Source organism: Juglans regia, chromosome 3, assembly GCF_001411555.2.
Source record: "Juglans regia cultivar Chandler chromosome 3, Walnut 2.0, whole genome shotgun sequence".
In the NCBI taxonomy this organism is placed as follows: domain Eukaryota; kingdom Viridiplantae; phylum Streptophyta; class Magnoliopsida; order Fagales; family Juglandaceae; genus Juglans; species Juglans regia.
In genome coordinates, this window is record NC_049903.1 from 30,081,873 (window position 1) to 30,098,963 (window position 17,091).

Below are 17,091 nucleotides of genomic sequence, written 5' to 3' on the forward strand. Positions count from 1 at the left end.
AACATAGGAAGAATTTGATAAATCAGGAGTGGTGATCGTGCCATCCAGAAACATGATTTGTTTTTTATGGAAATAGAAAGTTGAAATGATCTGCTCCAAGAAATATAGTTTGAACCAGTTAATGGGGGTGAGACAATGACATTATTCGCATTGTCACTGTGATGTAGGAAGAAGAGACTATTTTGATCCTCAAGGGAAGAGGGAGAAGAAGAAGAAGAGGATGTCATGATTATTGAGATGAAGTTTGTTTGCAAGTCAAGAAAACACAGCAGGAGAGATGTCCTTCTCTGATACCATGTTAAAACATGAAGAGAAACTCGAAATGCATAGGCAGTGTAGAGAAAAATCTCATTCTCTTTGATCTGATTTTAATTACACATGTAACACCCCGTGTTTTAGTGTATTTTTAATGAATGATTATTTTTATTAATTTAAAATTTATTCTCTTGTTTTAAAATTGGTTGAAATTTTAGTGGATTTATTTTTATGATTTTAATTTTGTGAAAATTATTTTGAAGTGCTTTTGCTACTGCATATGTTGCTTTGTGTGTTGTAGCTTTGATGCTCAGTGTCCTCATGTCCTTCTTGCTTGCAATTCTTCTCATTACATTTTATTTTGTGAGACATATTTGAGTTTAACACATTCTTCATCATTATTCAAATAAGATATATATAGTATACAAGAGATGATTGTTGACAGTCAATTAGCTATATACTATTTACTACTAATAGAAGTAAGTTCACAGCTCATATTAAGTTCTTTTGCATTTTTTGATTTAAGACCATTAATCGATTGTTTACCATTAATATAAGATCACTTAGTGTTCTAATTGATAAGATTGATATAGAATGGTAAACCTACACATTTTTGTCATCTTTATAATTGGAGCCATGTTGTTGACTAAATTAATTAATTACAAAACCTGGTCAATGATCGTTAACCATTAACTATTTTCTATTTAATACTAATGAAATTGAATTTACATGATCAAATAGGATTGGATTGTATTCATTAATATAAGACTGTTAATCGTTTATAGTTATCAGAATCACTAATTAGTTTGTCCAGTGGTAGTTTCGATAGAGCAACTCATGTTTGTTTGTTGCGCGTTCCCGTTGGACTAGACACGTGTTAGTTGTAGGAAGTATTTCTAATTGATAACATTAGTTTAATATGATATACCTGCACATTTTTTGTTGTCTTTTATAATTGGATCTATTTGAAGAATTTAATTAATTACAAGACACGATCATTGATCGTTAATCGTTAATTAATCATTTGCTATGTAATGCTAATGAAGTCGGATTTGACATAATCTATTAAGATTGGACTATAGTCATTAATACAAGACCGTTAATCGTATACCATTAACAGAATCACTTCATAATGAGTAAATATCACATACTTTTGGTCCATAATTTGAGTTTATTTAAAAGGTATTAGAGTTTCTATAGCATTGATATATAGAAGATAAATATTGCAACTATATATGTGGCAACTCGTTTAAATTAGTTTAAAAGTCGCCGCATTTTTAGCACATGATATGCCATAGGATTGAAGAGTACTAGTCACCATGCATAGATATTGCATGGTACGTACGTAGATCCCAAATAAGAATCACATGAAACTTTGGTATTGCTCCCCACTGTAAGAGAAAAATACTAGGAAAAAGAAGCATAAAAGAAAAGATAACCTGGAAAGAAACAAAAATTAGCGAATAGAGAGTTAGGAAAATTAACTAATGGTTTCTAGTATTCACATTTAATATTAATGGTGTAGAAGGCAACATTTTCCTCATTGAATTTGGTAAACATAGTAACTATGGTTAATTACTGTCTCACATTATTCTTGCATTAAGAATTATGGTTTAGAATCTTTAGATACTGTAATTAAGAGAATTACTTTGCATGGAATGTACACAACATTCTAAATTTTTAATTATTTAGAAAAGAAATTAGAAACTTATTTGGTGTCATTTCCAAAATGTTTTATTTGGTTACAAAAAGGTACGTGATCAATATGCTGGAAGGACTCGTTGGGCTTTCCTACATATATAAGCTCTCTCTTGTTCCACCACCTTCACACAATCTCTCCCTTCATTACTGATCTCAATCTCTATCTCTCTCTCTCCATGCAGGTTAAGATTTCATTGATCTCGAATGAGAACAACACCCAAAATTCCGGTAATGACTTGGAAAACTTAACAAGGTGGGAGATACAACCCTATGTTACAAATCCAGTACAAGATCAGGGTTTATGCACTAAAAAAAACACTAACCATATATAGTTGGCTAGTGCAACTCCTCAGAGAAATGATTGTCGTAAGTTTAATTTCTTGTTCTATTCACTTGATTACATGTTAACTTTGTGATAAAAAATTGATTTAGTAATTTGAATAGCATATTATTTATTGGTTAATTTAGTTTCATCCATCTTCATATATATAGCATCGTTAACTTCATGATTTTTGCACTTGTATCTCAAATTGGTTGCACCAAAATTGAAGAAAAAGCATACACCAACTCGTCTAGCTGGAGAAATTCAAGTATCCTTCCAATTACTACCTGAAGATTGTGACATTGATGTTATATTAATGGTGGACAAGGTATTTTTCTTATAGCCTATTTATTGATTTTCTTTAGCTACTAATTGTTAAGTAACTCAAAAACCAAAATAATTTTGCATCATTTGTATATCTCTGTGAACGTATATATGTGTGTGTGTGTGTGTGTGCGCATGCGACAAAGTTACCTTATTTTTGTAGTGATTGCTTGATTTTCTTACAATGACATAGGTTGCCAACACATCAGTTTTCTTTTTCTGAGAGGCTTGAAAAATGGAGAATTGAACACAAACAACGTAGTAATGGAAGATTTGACCTGGTAATTATATATGTTCACTTCGTGTTCTGGTAATACTAGTTTTTATTGGTTTGTATTAACTCTAAAGCAAAATAAATTATTAATGAAACCAATTCAAATACGAACATCTAAAATCCTATGGTATCTATCTATTTACCATGAAAAGGATCATAACTAAAACGTTAGTTTTGGTAAATTATATGTTACATTTATGTATATACATGATGGAATCTTCCATGGATGCACTATTACCATCACGAAAAGGCATGCCGAATGTTCAGGTTGACCATTGAGGTTGTCAGTTTTCTACTATACGAGGCTTATCCGGACAAAATGCAAAAGGTAAACAAGGGAGCATTAGAAGGAGATAATTTAGTGAGTTGCATATAAATATATATATATATATATATTTATATTAATTTCGTAGTAAATTAGTCCTTGATGATTGTAAATTATGTTGATGGTACATACCTTTTTTTAGGCACATAAATATGAATATAGGGAGAAAATACTAAAGAGAAAGTGGATATCTCTCGTTTGTAAAAGCAATTGTAAATTAAAAAAGGAGAAGAAATGTTTCTCACCCAAGGTTCATGAAGGAGATACAATTGAAACTGTGAAGCACTTCTTAGCGGCTTCAATAGCTTGAACCATGGATCTAGTGAAGTAGAAAAGTAAACAGTGTACTCATCTGAGTCTAAGAAACAAGCTAGGAAAATAAAGGTGGTTGAGGAATTTTTGGATGCAGGACATAAAAATCTGCTTAATTACTTTGACATGGAAGAAACCATCCCAAAAGGTACCTGCACTGTTGTTAATTACTTGTTGTGGACTATGTTTCCTATCTAATATATATATATATATATATATATCTTATTGTTAGTTTACCTTTACATTGTATTCTCTCATTGATAGTAGCAACCAAGAAGAGGAAGAGATTTGAGCCAAAAGGAGAATAACAAAACTGTGTAACCCCAATCCAAGATTCTATTTCAACTCCATTTTTCACAGGAACCAAGAAGAGGAGGAAAGTTGAGCCCAAAGGAAATGGAAAAGGCAGTATAGCCCCAACCCAAAATTTTATTTCAGCTTCTCTGATTGCAAGATCCAAGAAGAGAAACGTTGAGCCAAAATGACAATGACAAAGTAGTGTAGCCTTAGCCCAAGGTTCTAATTCAACTTCAATGATTGCAAGAACAAAGAAGAAGAACACGGAGCCAAAAGGAAAAGGACAAGAGAGCGTATCCCAAGCTCAAGGTTCTATTTCAGCTTCACTAATTATAGGAATATAAAAAAATGACCGTTGAGCCACAAGGAGAATGGCAAAGCAATATAACCCCAGCCCAAGACTCCATTTTGGCTAATCCTGTACTAGAACCAAAAGGTAACTACATCATTTCTAATTACATTATGAAGACAATAAAAGTTGTAATTGGTATTTCTCTACATGATCATCTACTTTCATTAATTGCAGGAAGCAATAGAGGGATAGCAGAGCAGCCAAATCTAGAAGAATGGCAAAGCAATGTAATCGTCTTCCCAAATTTTGTTTCAACTAACCTTATACTAGAGGCAAAAGGTAACTATATCAATAATTACATGATGCGGATAGTGAAAGTGGAGTTTGGTGTTTCTCTACATTTTTTACTATCATTGATTGTAGGAAACGACATAGTGATAGTGGAGAATTCACCCAATCTCGAAGAATGGAAAAAGCAGTGTAGTGCTATTTGAGGATTGTATTTTGCCTTCAGTAATAACAAAAACCTTGAGGGGGTGATTTGCACCATTAGGAGAAGGACAAAGCAGTGTAGCCCCAGCCCAAGATTTTATTTCAACTAATCCAATACAACCAGAAGGTAACTGTATGGTTGCTAATTACAAGATGTATATAGTAAAAATAGTGTTTGGTGTTACTTCAACTATTTACTCTAATTGATTGAATGATTGCAGGAAACAACAAGGCGATTATTGAGAAGACAAGTATAGAAGAATGGAAAAAAGGTATAGTCCAATTCTTAGATTATGTTACATGCGATCCTATATATGATCAAGCAAGACTTGTATGAGAGAAAGACAACATTGCTAGATTGGATGCATCCCTTAGAGCCATTTTGAACTATAATGAAGAGTGTAGTGTGCTCAACCATCTTCCTTACAACCCCCTGTATCATGAGGTTGTATATTTCCATCATAACAATGGCCAAAACAATGAGGGGTTGTAAAATTTGTGCCCAAGTTACAATCATGAGGTTTATTGGCTTTGTTTATGCTTATAACTTATTTTGTGTCTGTAACTGGTTATGGACTTTACTACTTCATTTCCGCCCAAAATCTGTTTCTATATGTACTTTGTTTTAAAAGTTCTTTGGTATCAACTACTATTTATGGGTAATGGTACATTTGCAACTCTTTACTAAATATTTTACGTCTTATTTTATAAACAACACATGTAATTATGCCCTTTCATAAAAATTAATCTCAATTTTATAGACTAACCTTAATTTGAAATAGAATTGAAAGTTTATCATTTTCCAATGTATATCTTCTTCATTAATATAGCCATGGGGGGCATCTATTGATATTTAATTATTGCGTAAGGTTGTGGGCCAGCCCAAGTGGTTGTCCAAGATAGAGGAAGCCCAAAGATTTTGAAGGGGCATTGGATTAGCTATGTGTAAGCTTGGTGTGCCAACATCCCAATTGTTGGGGAATATAAATTATGTTTATGTTCATTCACCCTTTTTAAGTATCAAGCCTTATCACTTATTCATTTTATAAAGAGATATAATTTGTGTTGTATTGTTTCATTTCACTCATTTAAGAGTGTATTATGATAATCTACTCATTATCAACTTTCTTGTAACTGTAAAGAAGTGTATTAATCCTTGTGAGTGTAATAGAAGTTCTACATAGAGCAATAGCCAAATCACCAATTGTAAGGTGATTATATGCGTAAAAGTGTTCTACACAAACTCCTTGAAGCATTTATGTTCAAATGTGTAATATGCTTCTATTTTCATCTAAAAGAGGTTGAATAGTGAATTTGAAAATCCTCAAGGTTTAGTTTGAGGCGACAACGTTGGTAGTGGATTCGAACCTCGTTAAAATACTAAGTTTGCATCTCTTGAACCCTTACTCCTTACATTAATTACTAAAATCAGGTTTGCATCTCTTGAACCCTATTCTCAAGATCGGGCCCATTCTCAACCATCTAAAGCCAACGGTTCATCCTGCTCGTCGTATGCCAGTCCTGACACAACGTCTACCATTCTAGGTGGAATGGTAGTGGAACTACAATAGTGAGATTCCTTGAAATCTTAGTAAGTTAAACAACCAACTTGCATATAGGTAAGATATGCACGTGGTAAACATGAAATGCATGCTAGACATGCAGAAAAATCCGTATTTGTCTTCCATCGAGATTCCTCAGCATTTTCCAAAAACTTTTGATGCACATTTTCTTGCATAGAACAGTTTTCACTTCATCTTTTAAAAAACATAACATTTCTTCGTTATTCAAGCCATCATTAACATAACATAACGTATAGTATCGTTACAACTCTCCTATATGCACTATGAGTACCTGCTAATAACCGTAGTACAACTCACGTTGGAACAACGTCGTCTACAGACTCGTTACACAATGCATTGGTATCATAACATTTCATCATAACATATCATCATCATAACATAATATCATAATGTATGCACCCATCAGCATTCGTTGTCACAAATGACTTCGCTCTCATTCTTTAAAAAAAATCTATTCGAAAGCCATTGACAGTTCTTTGTCAACCCAAGGATTACCACTCTATTTTTACTCACTTTAGAGTGGACATAGGATTTCCATTAGGATAATTTCTCATCCTAGCCTTTGGGGTTTTGACAAAATTTATTTTCCTACAATACTTGAAAAATGTATTTCATGACATATGCGTAAGTTTCATGAAAAATGACATTTATAGATGCAATATACTAAAATAGTGAGAATTTTACATATCATATAAGCAAGTAATCAAATGCTTAAGGATGTATCATATGATATTTCATGCTCAATGATATTTAATAAAATGAATGCGGCGCTTATACAAGAATCATAAATAAATTGGTGCTTATACAAACTTTCCGGGTACTTAGGAAATTGGTGCGGCTGTAATAAAAGTTATTCAAAGTTAGGAATTGCATAATTAAGGAAAATGCTCATAATCAAAAGGGGTCAAACAATGATATTTACAAAAATGCCCCTACATTTCCTGAAATTGCCACTTAGGCTCTAAACTTTCACCAACATTCACAAACCTCATATTTTCACCAACGTTCACAAACCTCATATTTTCTATGTTCTAATTGATATGTGACCTTAGAATTACAAGATTCAAATAACTACCGTGAAATTTATACCCAACGTGTGGCATGCTTTTGGTGACCATTTTAGTGATTTCAAACCTATAGCTTATATCTATGCATGTGTGATCAAACTTCATCAATTAACAATCCAAAAATATGATCTTAAAGGCATGTTTATAACTTAGATTCATGCCACACGAGTTTATCCCAACACTTATGCATTGAATACACCAAACCATCATAAAACTTTCAAACTGTGTGCATGCATGATGTTTCTAGTTTCTCTTTGTCAATATGAGGTTTAAAACCTAAATGAATGGAAGGATGGAAGGATATAAAGCTTCCGTAAGTTCTTTGTGGCACTTGATAAAATATTGGGTCAACTGGGTGGGAATTAAGTTGAAAGCTGGTTCTTGGTTGGGGAGAAGAGATGTAGAGGTGCTTACTCTGCTGCACTTGCCGATTAGAACACACAGAAAAGAAAAAATTATTGTTGTCTCATGGCATAAACCACATCCTGGGTGGTTCAAAGTAAATGTTGCTGGTAATTGTTTGCAAAATCTAGGGGACATAGGTGTTGGTGGGATCCTACGTGATTCAGGTGGAACTTTGAGGTTTGCTTTTGCTGCTAGTAAGGATCGGGGCACTAATAATTAGGCGAAGATGCTGGCGTTGTTGACGGCAATTTAGAAGTGCCATAATATGGGTTTTAAAAATATTCTTATTGAGATGGACTCAATGTTGGTTGTTAATTGGATTAAAAAAGGAAAAATGCAACATATGGTACTTGAAGAATTTCTGGGAGGAAGTCAGAAGTCTTTTAGCTAGGTTGAATTTTCAAATTCAACATGTCTTTCAGGAGGGGAATATGGCAGCAGATTTCCTTGCTCAGATGGGAAGTAGTGGTTGCAATATGGACTGGTATACAACAGAGGAATTAACACACAGGTTGAAGGGTATTATTCGAACTGAGTGAAGTGGTTTGGCAAAGTTACGGAAGGTTCAATGATTTTTGGATTGAAGATGCGTGGTAGAATTATTACACAGTTTTGCTTGATCCTGCACAGATTTGTTTTTTTGGCTGTCTATAAACTAGTGCGGGTTGGTTTTAAAAGTTCTTTGGTTGGTTATTTGATTGTAATCATGGTATTCATCTGTCAAAAGTGATGATTTTTTCAATAAAGATCCAAAAGTTCCGTCCTCCTTCAATAAAATATATATATAATAATAAAAAAAAATCATTCATTCTAATTCTTATTTTGATAACAAAGTATTTCTAGATGCTTATCACTCATGTTTTGGAGACTTAGCCATGATTTCATAAAATATACTTCAACCAAGTGAAAACCGAAACATGCTTGATGATCAACATAAGATATTGATTAATAATTCTATTATGACATGCTGTTTTTCTCAAATTTAAGCCTTCAGTAAATCTTTCAAGACATTAGTAAAAAATATAAGATCATATCAAGACATGTCATGTCTAAAATTTCATACCAAAACAATTTATTCAAACACAACTTCAAATATGAACCGAAATGCATCTCTTCATGTAAAACCTTTCATAACTCAATCAAATCCTCATTCTCATACCATAATTCAAAGCCTAACATGTCAATCTAACACCCAACAAAAGATAAGGCAATATCTACAAAAATCATGACCTTTTCTCACACTCACTCAAGCTACTCGGGTCCAACATTTATTTTCTCACACTTTAAGTGTTTTGCTCTCAAGAGCACTAGAGGAAATTGTGTGAAGAAGTGAGGGTGAAGGGAGGTATTTATAGGACTCCATGGAGGGGTGAGAGTCAAGAAGGGACACAGTTTAGCTTAAGGGTGAGTATGGTGAGTGGTGGAAGTGGGTTGTGGAGTGTTGAGTGTAAAATTCAGTTGTGTCATGGCTTGGTCAGTTGAATAGTTACCTAAATTCGCATGATTAAACCATGGTCTAGTGCTAGAAGGTGTCCATAGGTGCAGGTGTTGCATTGGTTTAGAAGTTTGAAACCAAAAATCACAAAGACAAACAAGTGATGGCCGACAGGTTTGCTTCTTCAAAGCTGTGCAGTTTTGATCCCGTTCTTGTCCCAGCCTCTTGGTCTGATTTGAGGGCATAATAATCACCATTGAGTGGATTTATCTGGTGGGTAAAGAGGTGGGGAGAGGTGGGGTTGGTTGCCAATTGATTGGGTTTGAGCTGAAAATGAAGGAAGAGTTTTGGATGCACATAGTTTCAGTCAATATGAGTCACTTCGCCTTCTCATTTGCCAATCGGTTTTGAGGTTTATAAAAGGGGACTGTCCAAGCTTGTAATTGAGTGCTTTGAAGCAATTTTTAAGGGTGAAAGGTGCATAGGTGGTGGCATGAGAGGGTGGCCATTTTAGGTGCAGAAAATCCTTGAAATAGCAAGGGTATACGGTTGGGACAAAGCTTCAATTCTTAGGTGAATAGTGGTGATTTTGGCTTAGCTTATGAAATTGTTTTTGAACGAGTCTTAGGTCTGGTTTTAGGGGATATAATGATGGCTGAAAGGTGCAGAATACCTCTTGAAAAATTTCTGAAGAGACGTTGGTTTTGGTGGCTTGTTGTGTGGGTCACTCGGTTTTGCACCGAGAAGTCCATTGGTGAGCTCCGGTGGCATTGACATGTCTTTGCTTCAAGTGACATGGGTTGGGTTAATTCTAACATTCAAGGGTTGTCTAAGAGTGATGCAAAACAAGTGTAAAAGATAAAAATTTCAGATCTTAAATTATGAAAAAAAAGATTTCAAGAAAACTATGTAAATTCATGATACTTGAGTCACTGTTCATGGGTGAGATGAATAGCAATGTTAACTCAAGTTAGGGGCCCTATCATGGTTGGAAGAGAACCTTAGGGGCATGTGGTTGGGGGTTTGGGTAAGATGGAAACCGATAGTATAGTGTACGTGGGTTTCATTCGGAATAGTGAAATGGAATACAAGGCTAGGGCTTCAAGTGTTGGGCTTTTATTGGGCCATATGGACAAGCCTTTATTGTGGGCCTAGATGTGGACTTATCAATAGGCTTTATGTCTATATTTATTAGGCCTTTCCTTGGCCTCAATAGTCCACTAGGTTGGATCCCGATTTTGGGTCTTTCTTCAATTGGGCTGATGGCCTTGAATCTTACTAAGTTGAGCCCAATAAATTTATGCTTACTAGGTTGGGCCTAATATATTGTGTCTAATAAGTGAGGCTCATAGTCTTGTGTCCAACAAGTTAGACTTAAGCCTTAGTCTCTCGTCTTACCTAATAAGCTAGGGCCCTTATTAAACCAACCTCTCGAGCCTTCCCAAATCCTCTAGTATTTTAATCAAATCACTTAGCTCATCAATGCCACTTGTCATTCTTCCATTAGCCTCTTGGCTTCTTTGGTCAAAATCAATATTGCACTAGAATTTTCTAAAAATACTAACTAAGTTGATAATGTAAGTTTCTTTGCCAACTCAAACTCCAAAATTCTCCTTTCTTAGGAATCACAACTTGTATTTAGCTAAAGTTATGGTTACTATGTCAAGTCCTAAGGATCTTTTTAGGTGAGGCGTTACATATCCCCCGGATTAGTTATCTAGGCAACATAGAAATTTATTTGAGCAACATTACATAAAAGAAGTACAAAATAACTTGAGTCTTACAGCGGTAGTATGAGTTTATAGTTTAAGAGTATGAAGACACTAAAAAAATAATGGAAATTACAATAACTTTGGGTTTCTCATTTTTCCACGTTGAGATCCCCACACGATATTAGGACAAGAAGATCACTTATTCTGCCCGTGTGGTGTAAAACTGACACCTACCATGAGCCCGCAACAAGGAAGGCAATTGACTTTTGGAGTGCCTCAACTTCATCGATAGAGGCACAATATGTCCTCCCATGCAATCCCACACCACGAGGGCGGAAATGTGGGTGTGATGGAGATTAGAATATAATATATATTGAAATGGAAGAGACAAGGATAATGAGATAGGGAAACTTTGAGAACTACTTTATTATTATTCGCAGTGAATTGAATACAATGCATGCGTCCTTATTTATTAAAAAAAATTACATGAAAATGAGATCAAGGAAATGCGTTGGACTTGCAAACCCTAGAACTGTAAATATCATTTATTAATGGGCTAAATATGGCCGTACTCAACTATAAGATCAAAAATGAAAAGATCAACAAAACGGGTATGTGGCTTCAAGCTGCTATGTTCCCAAATACTATAAAGAATAATTGGACTAACAGAGAATCAAATTAAAGAGGCCAACAGCTAACAAAGATGCTCGAAAGGCATTGATTTGTAACAAAATATATATGGTTGAATTAATCTTGGTAAAGATTTCATGATAGAAATAACATTAGAGGTATAATGTAACAAAAAGAAGTATTTCACGGTAACGTTATCAAAATGAAAAAGAGGACGACAATGAGAGAGAGAAACTTTAGAGACCACGTTTTTGTTATTTAGTGTGAATTAAAAATACAAGGAATAAGTCTTTATAAAGCAATTATATAGAGATGTTCTAAGGTATATATATATATTAAAATTCAAATTTCTCGATAAGATGTGTATTTTGATAATTATGAAAATCATATATTAATGAAATTTTTTATTAAGAATGAAGTGGAACTCATAACATTTATTAGAATTTAATACTACTCAAGCAACTCACGGGTGCAGTTACAAATGTTGCAAGGTCCACTTCATTTGTCTATCTTCCTTTATGCTCTACATGAGTGGCTCTATAACAAGTTAAAGGCACATAGATGATAAATCTTAAAAGGCCACTTCCATAGTTCGATCTCCTCTACTTCGGAAGATGAGTGCTCTAATTGCGTTTAAAATGAAATTGGGTCTAACATAAAAAAGGCAGCAAACGAGTCTGAGTTTTCGCCCAAGACACGGGAAAGAAAAGCAACAATGCGAATATAATTATAATGTACAGCTAAAAAGAAAAAGGAAAATGCAAGTAAACCCAGGTTCAGCAAATGCTGCCTTACATTCATTCAGTCGGTCCAGCCAATAAATAGACAGTGCAAGATAAAGACGCGTATTACCTATATAATAGAATATCAGAGCAGTATGGACACATGATCAAGCAAACAAGGTAAGCATACGACGATTCAGATAAACATGTTACAACCAACCCCATTGTGTTGTGTATATAGATCTTCCTCATCGGCCATTAGGCTCTGCAAGCCTTGGTCTGCAGCCCATCTGCTCAAGAAATTTGGAAAGACGCAAGTGCTTTGCAGCCCATTGTTCAGCCAACTTCTGCTCCTTGGCTTCTGCATCCCTCCTCAGTCCCGCTAATTGTTCCCGGTATTCTGCTTCAATTCTATCCATAGCAACCTTCTGCTCTTCCCTGAGAGCCTTCACCTTTGCCTCAATCTCTTCCATCTTTTCCCTCCTCCGGCATGCCTTCTCTGATTCCAGTTGCAGCTCTACCCTTCTTAACCTCCAGGCTGCTTCCTTCTTATGTGATGCCCAAGCACGGTGTCCTTCTTCCAAATCTCTGCAACAGTCTGTTAATTCTGATATCAACATGCTCTCTCCACAAACAGGGACTGATGCTTGAGGCGGCAAATTCGAGAAAACAAGAGTGCTATCCGGTCCTCTATCAGGCTGCAACCATGGGATCGGTGGAGGGGCAGCAACTGTTGAGGGAGAGAGGGTGAGGGTTACAGAAGGGGAAGGTGACCTGACTGTGGAGGTGCCATTGGAATTAGAAAGCCATGGAGGTAACAATGCTGGTGCAGGAGCAGGTGGGTCAGCATGTAGAAAACTGCCATTGGAAGTGGCCATGAGATATGCTGGGGCAGCACGCTCTTTCACTAACTTCTCTGCAAAAGTCTCAAGGATCCTATCGTATTTGTTGTCCTCGATGGGTTCAATTGCCTTGTTGTTCTCCTTTTGCTCTCTCTGCTGCTTCTCCTTAAACACTTCCCACCACTTGCCTAGTCTCTTAGCAGTACGACCCGGGACTTCAGCTGCAATTTTCTTCCATTTGTTGCCATGTTTTGCTTGAAGACGGATAACAAGACGCTGCTCCTCCTCAGTGAGGGATCCCTTCTTTATTCCAGGTTTGAGGTAGTTCTTCCACCTTTCTAAGCAGGATTTGGCATCCCTGTTTAAGGGTGTGTCCATGCGCTGTGACACAAGATTCCACTCCCTAGGGCCATATTGTTTGACATAGGAACGTAACAAAGCGTCCTCTTCAGCTCTCCAACGCTGTCTCTCCTTCATTTCCAGATGCAAACGCCACTGCCCATTGCCTCAAACTTACGCTCCTCATAATGTATCTAAAATTTTTTCAAAAGATGAGTATTAGCACTCCTGAAAAAGATTATTCATTAATATTAAAGATTAAAGCATTCCCAGAAAGGGAAAATAAAAAGAACAAAGAGGATAAGAGAATGTTAAAAGATAGGACCGGCTTAGAATGAACCTAAAACAAGTTAAGAAAAGCCAACTACGTGCACTGCACAATAGATTCGTGCAAAAGTAAATAGGTATACAGCAGCACCTAACCAAAGGTATAAAAACTAAAGGTGGCAGCGGGCATAGAAATAAATTTCTTTGAGAAAATTTTAGGGAATTCTCCAAGTTTTTTAATGCCTCCATTTTTCATCCATTCATTTCTCCTCATGGATATCACTCTAAACAGCCATTCGAATGGCAAGGTGCAAACAACTCAGTCAATTTTCACAAGACAGTACGATTGAAGAACCGATCAAGCAATCATTCAGAATTCTCCTCAAACTTGAAAAGACAAGGACCCTGGCAAAGTCGCGTATGATATCCAAATCCCACGGACATTTCAGATATGTCTATTTAGTTTTACTAAAAGAAACTGTCAAGCTTTTCCAACAATTCAGCAAAGGATTCATAAAATAGCAAGCACAGCAATAAACATTCAAGATCAAAATAAAATTGTGCTAAATATATTTATCCATAGGAGGATCTGCTACGATAGTCTTGGCATACATTATCCAACCAAAGTATCCTAGAACGCTGCAACACTCAAAATAAGTAATTTACAGGTTGATTTTTTTCCTACATAAATAGCTTCTTTTGGATCTGAAATGACCGTTTTATCCGTTAACTGATTATAGGGATATGTTTTACTTATGAGGATCAAGGAATTTTTTTGGCCATTTAATGATGTTTTACTATTACTTAATTTCGATCTATACTCTATATAAAAAAGCGGAAATGCTCAGATGGAAAATATTCTTTAAAGCTGTGTCAGTGGTTTTATCCTTATGTCTAATTTTATTATAGTTTTTATTCTAGATTATTATATCTTCTATTGATCGGTGATTGTTCACGATTTTACCACTTGGCTTACTTTTCTAAAATTTTAAGGGGAATTAAAGCGCTTTTATATCCTTCATTTCTTTCATGTCATATACATTTTGCATTGCAAATTTTTTTTATCAGACCATATAAGAAACAGGGGAATTAACTAGAAACCAAACACAAACACTACCAACGTAAAATGGTTCCCAACTGGTATAGCAATTACCCATATTCTAAATATTTAACATCATTATAGCTACAGCAAGAATAAAGGAGAATGCAATACAAATTTATGAGCTTGAAACAGCAAAGCAAACGTTTTCAGAAAAGATACGGAGCTGAATCCAAAATATGTCAACTCTATCTAGAGCTACAAGCCTACGACACAGATCCATAATGATGCATAGTCCTCTTATTACATTGGTCCGAATCTATTTAATCGAAAAGAAAAGGCAAGAAAGATGCAAAAAAAAATTTTTTATCAGGAACAAAACCTCGACTTATCCATCTGGGATGCACAGGGAAGAGGTAAAAAAAAAATTACTAAATTAGAGTGTTTTCAAGTGAAGAGAGAGAAACGAACTAAGCAACATAGGAAAATATATATAAAATATCATTTCCTTTTGGTAAGTTAAAGTAGCCAAACATCGTTTACGAAGCAATCTATTGGGATTATTTATCAATTTCCAGGCGGAAATCATTAAATCGTTTAGAATTTTTTCAAAATCTTAAAGCACAGATTTTTTTTTCTTTTCCATCGTCAGCCTCTCAGTATAAGATGTCTTCAACCAAGACTACCTTGATCATCGGAGGCATTCCATAGATTTGCTTAATCACGCACACGGTCCCACTTAAGAATCATCACCCAAAAGCATCGGTTTTCAAAACAGATAGAATCTGGCAGAAGGCAATACTCAATAATTACTCACTAAAAGAGAAGTTTTGATACGAAGTGACCAAATGTGATACTTCTAAATGCGCCAAATAGTGTAATCTTGGGTTCAGGGGAAATTAGGTGCGCGCTTATTCGTCCAGTTGCTTTTACATAGCCTTTTCTTCAAAGATATCTTCCAATTTCCTCATCTTTTCCAAACTCTTCTAAGCAACCAAACGGCAGAAAGAAAACGGGAAACCCAAATTTCTTGGACATATCCAGAACAGTAAGGGCAAGCAGAAGTACTACTTTTACGAAGCCATTTATTGAAACAAACTAAGCAAATATCACGGAAAGAGAAATAAATAAATAAACAATCAATCAGAAACGCTTACATTTCGCTTAAACACCCAGAACCGAGCTTCGTCTTCGACGCATCTCCTGGTTGATGAAACAGAGACAGAACTTAAAAACAAGGAAGGAATTTGGAGAAACGCTAAGACACAAACCCTAGAGAGAGAAAAATCCCAGCCTAGAGCGAGAGAAACAGAGAGCACGGAGCACAGTGCAAAGAGAGCAGAGGACCGAGAAATGAGAGATTAGACTTGACTACAGAGCGCGATAAAGTTGAGACAACACACAGACAGTCAGAGAGGGAGAGAGAGATCTGACAGTGCGCGCAAAAGGAGGGCACGCGAATGGGGAGGAAAGGAGGCCAAGCAGAGGGCGCGATGCTGACGTCTTTTGTGGAATTTGCTACCGTAAGCTCCGGCGCTCATTTCACCCGCACCACTCCACAGCTACAAGCCTACAACACCTACTTGCATTTACTGTACGTACAGATAAAAAGGCGAACCATGCCAAAGCTCGAGAGAGATGGAAAGTAAGACGGAAAGTAAGGCTATATTTCATACATTTCATATTATATATATATAAATATATAGGTCAGAGCCTGGCGTAGCATAACACGGAGAGGGAGAGAGAGAGAGGTGTTTAAAACTTTAATGTCGCAGGGTGGCGTACGCTCGATTTCAGCGCTTAAAATGCGCCTTCCTCCTCCATTTCGCTCCTGCTTTTAAGGTTGTTTACTTTAACAAGTCGATAATACCTGTGATTATCTTTACGAGGCTGTCATGTTTATAAAGAGACGGCTAAATCACGGCCGTCAAACGTTTTGATCTTCATTTGAGTCAGGCAATTACTAATTGGGAAGCAGACCACACCTGCACGTGTCATTTAGTGAGATTGGTGAATTCTACTCACAGTGGTCCCCACCCCTCAAACATTGGCCCACTCGTGAACTCCCTACCTTATCTTGTTAGGGATCGACAACATAATTGCCGAGAGCTCATTCGGCGCATGTTAACAAACTTATATAAAAATGATATATATAAGTTTGAAAATGGAGTAATTCTAAGTATAATTGTAAATTACATAAATTTTGCCTAATTTTTTTTTTTAAAAATGAAATTTATTATTAAAAAATTAATATTTTTTATATAAATCTTATATTTTATTCAATTTTTTAAAATAATTACACAATAATTATACAATTCATAATTATAAATATATTTTCTCAAGATTTATACCTTTATAATTTGTAATTAGCATTACACAAGTAGAAAACGGCACCGTTTCTACCCCATTAAGTTGGTCCACCGACGCTGACCATACAGAATGGCGATCCCATGCAG

General features: G+C 35.6%; 1 protein-coding gene across 1 annotated transcript; it reads right to left on the reverse strand.

The window, feature by feature from the left end:
• Nucleotides 1-12,104: 12,104 nt before the first annotated feature.
• On the reverse strand, nucleotides 12,105-16,316 carry LOC108984614 (transcription factor AS1). The gene is made up of 3 exons (XM_018956630.2): nucleotides 16,070-16,316; nucleotides 15,793-15,838; nucleotides 12,105-13,523 (listed from the first exon to the last, which is right to left on the reverse strand). The coding sequence occupies exon 3, from the start codon at nucleotides 13,465-13,467 to the stop codon at nucleotides 12,397-12,399; it is 1,071 nt and encodes a 356-aa protein (XP_018812175.1). The 5' UTR covers nucleotides 13,468-13,523; nucleotides 15,793-15,838; nucleotides 16,070-16,316; the 3' UTR covers nucleotides 12,105-12,396.
• Between the last annotated feature and the right edge of the window lie 775 nt (nucleotides 16,317-17,091).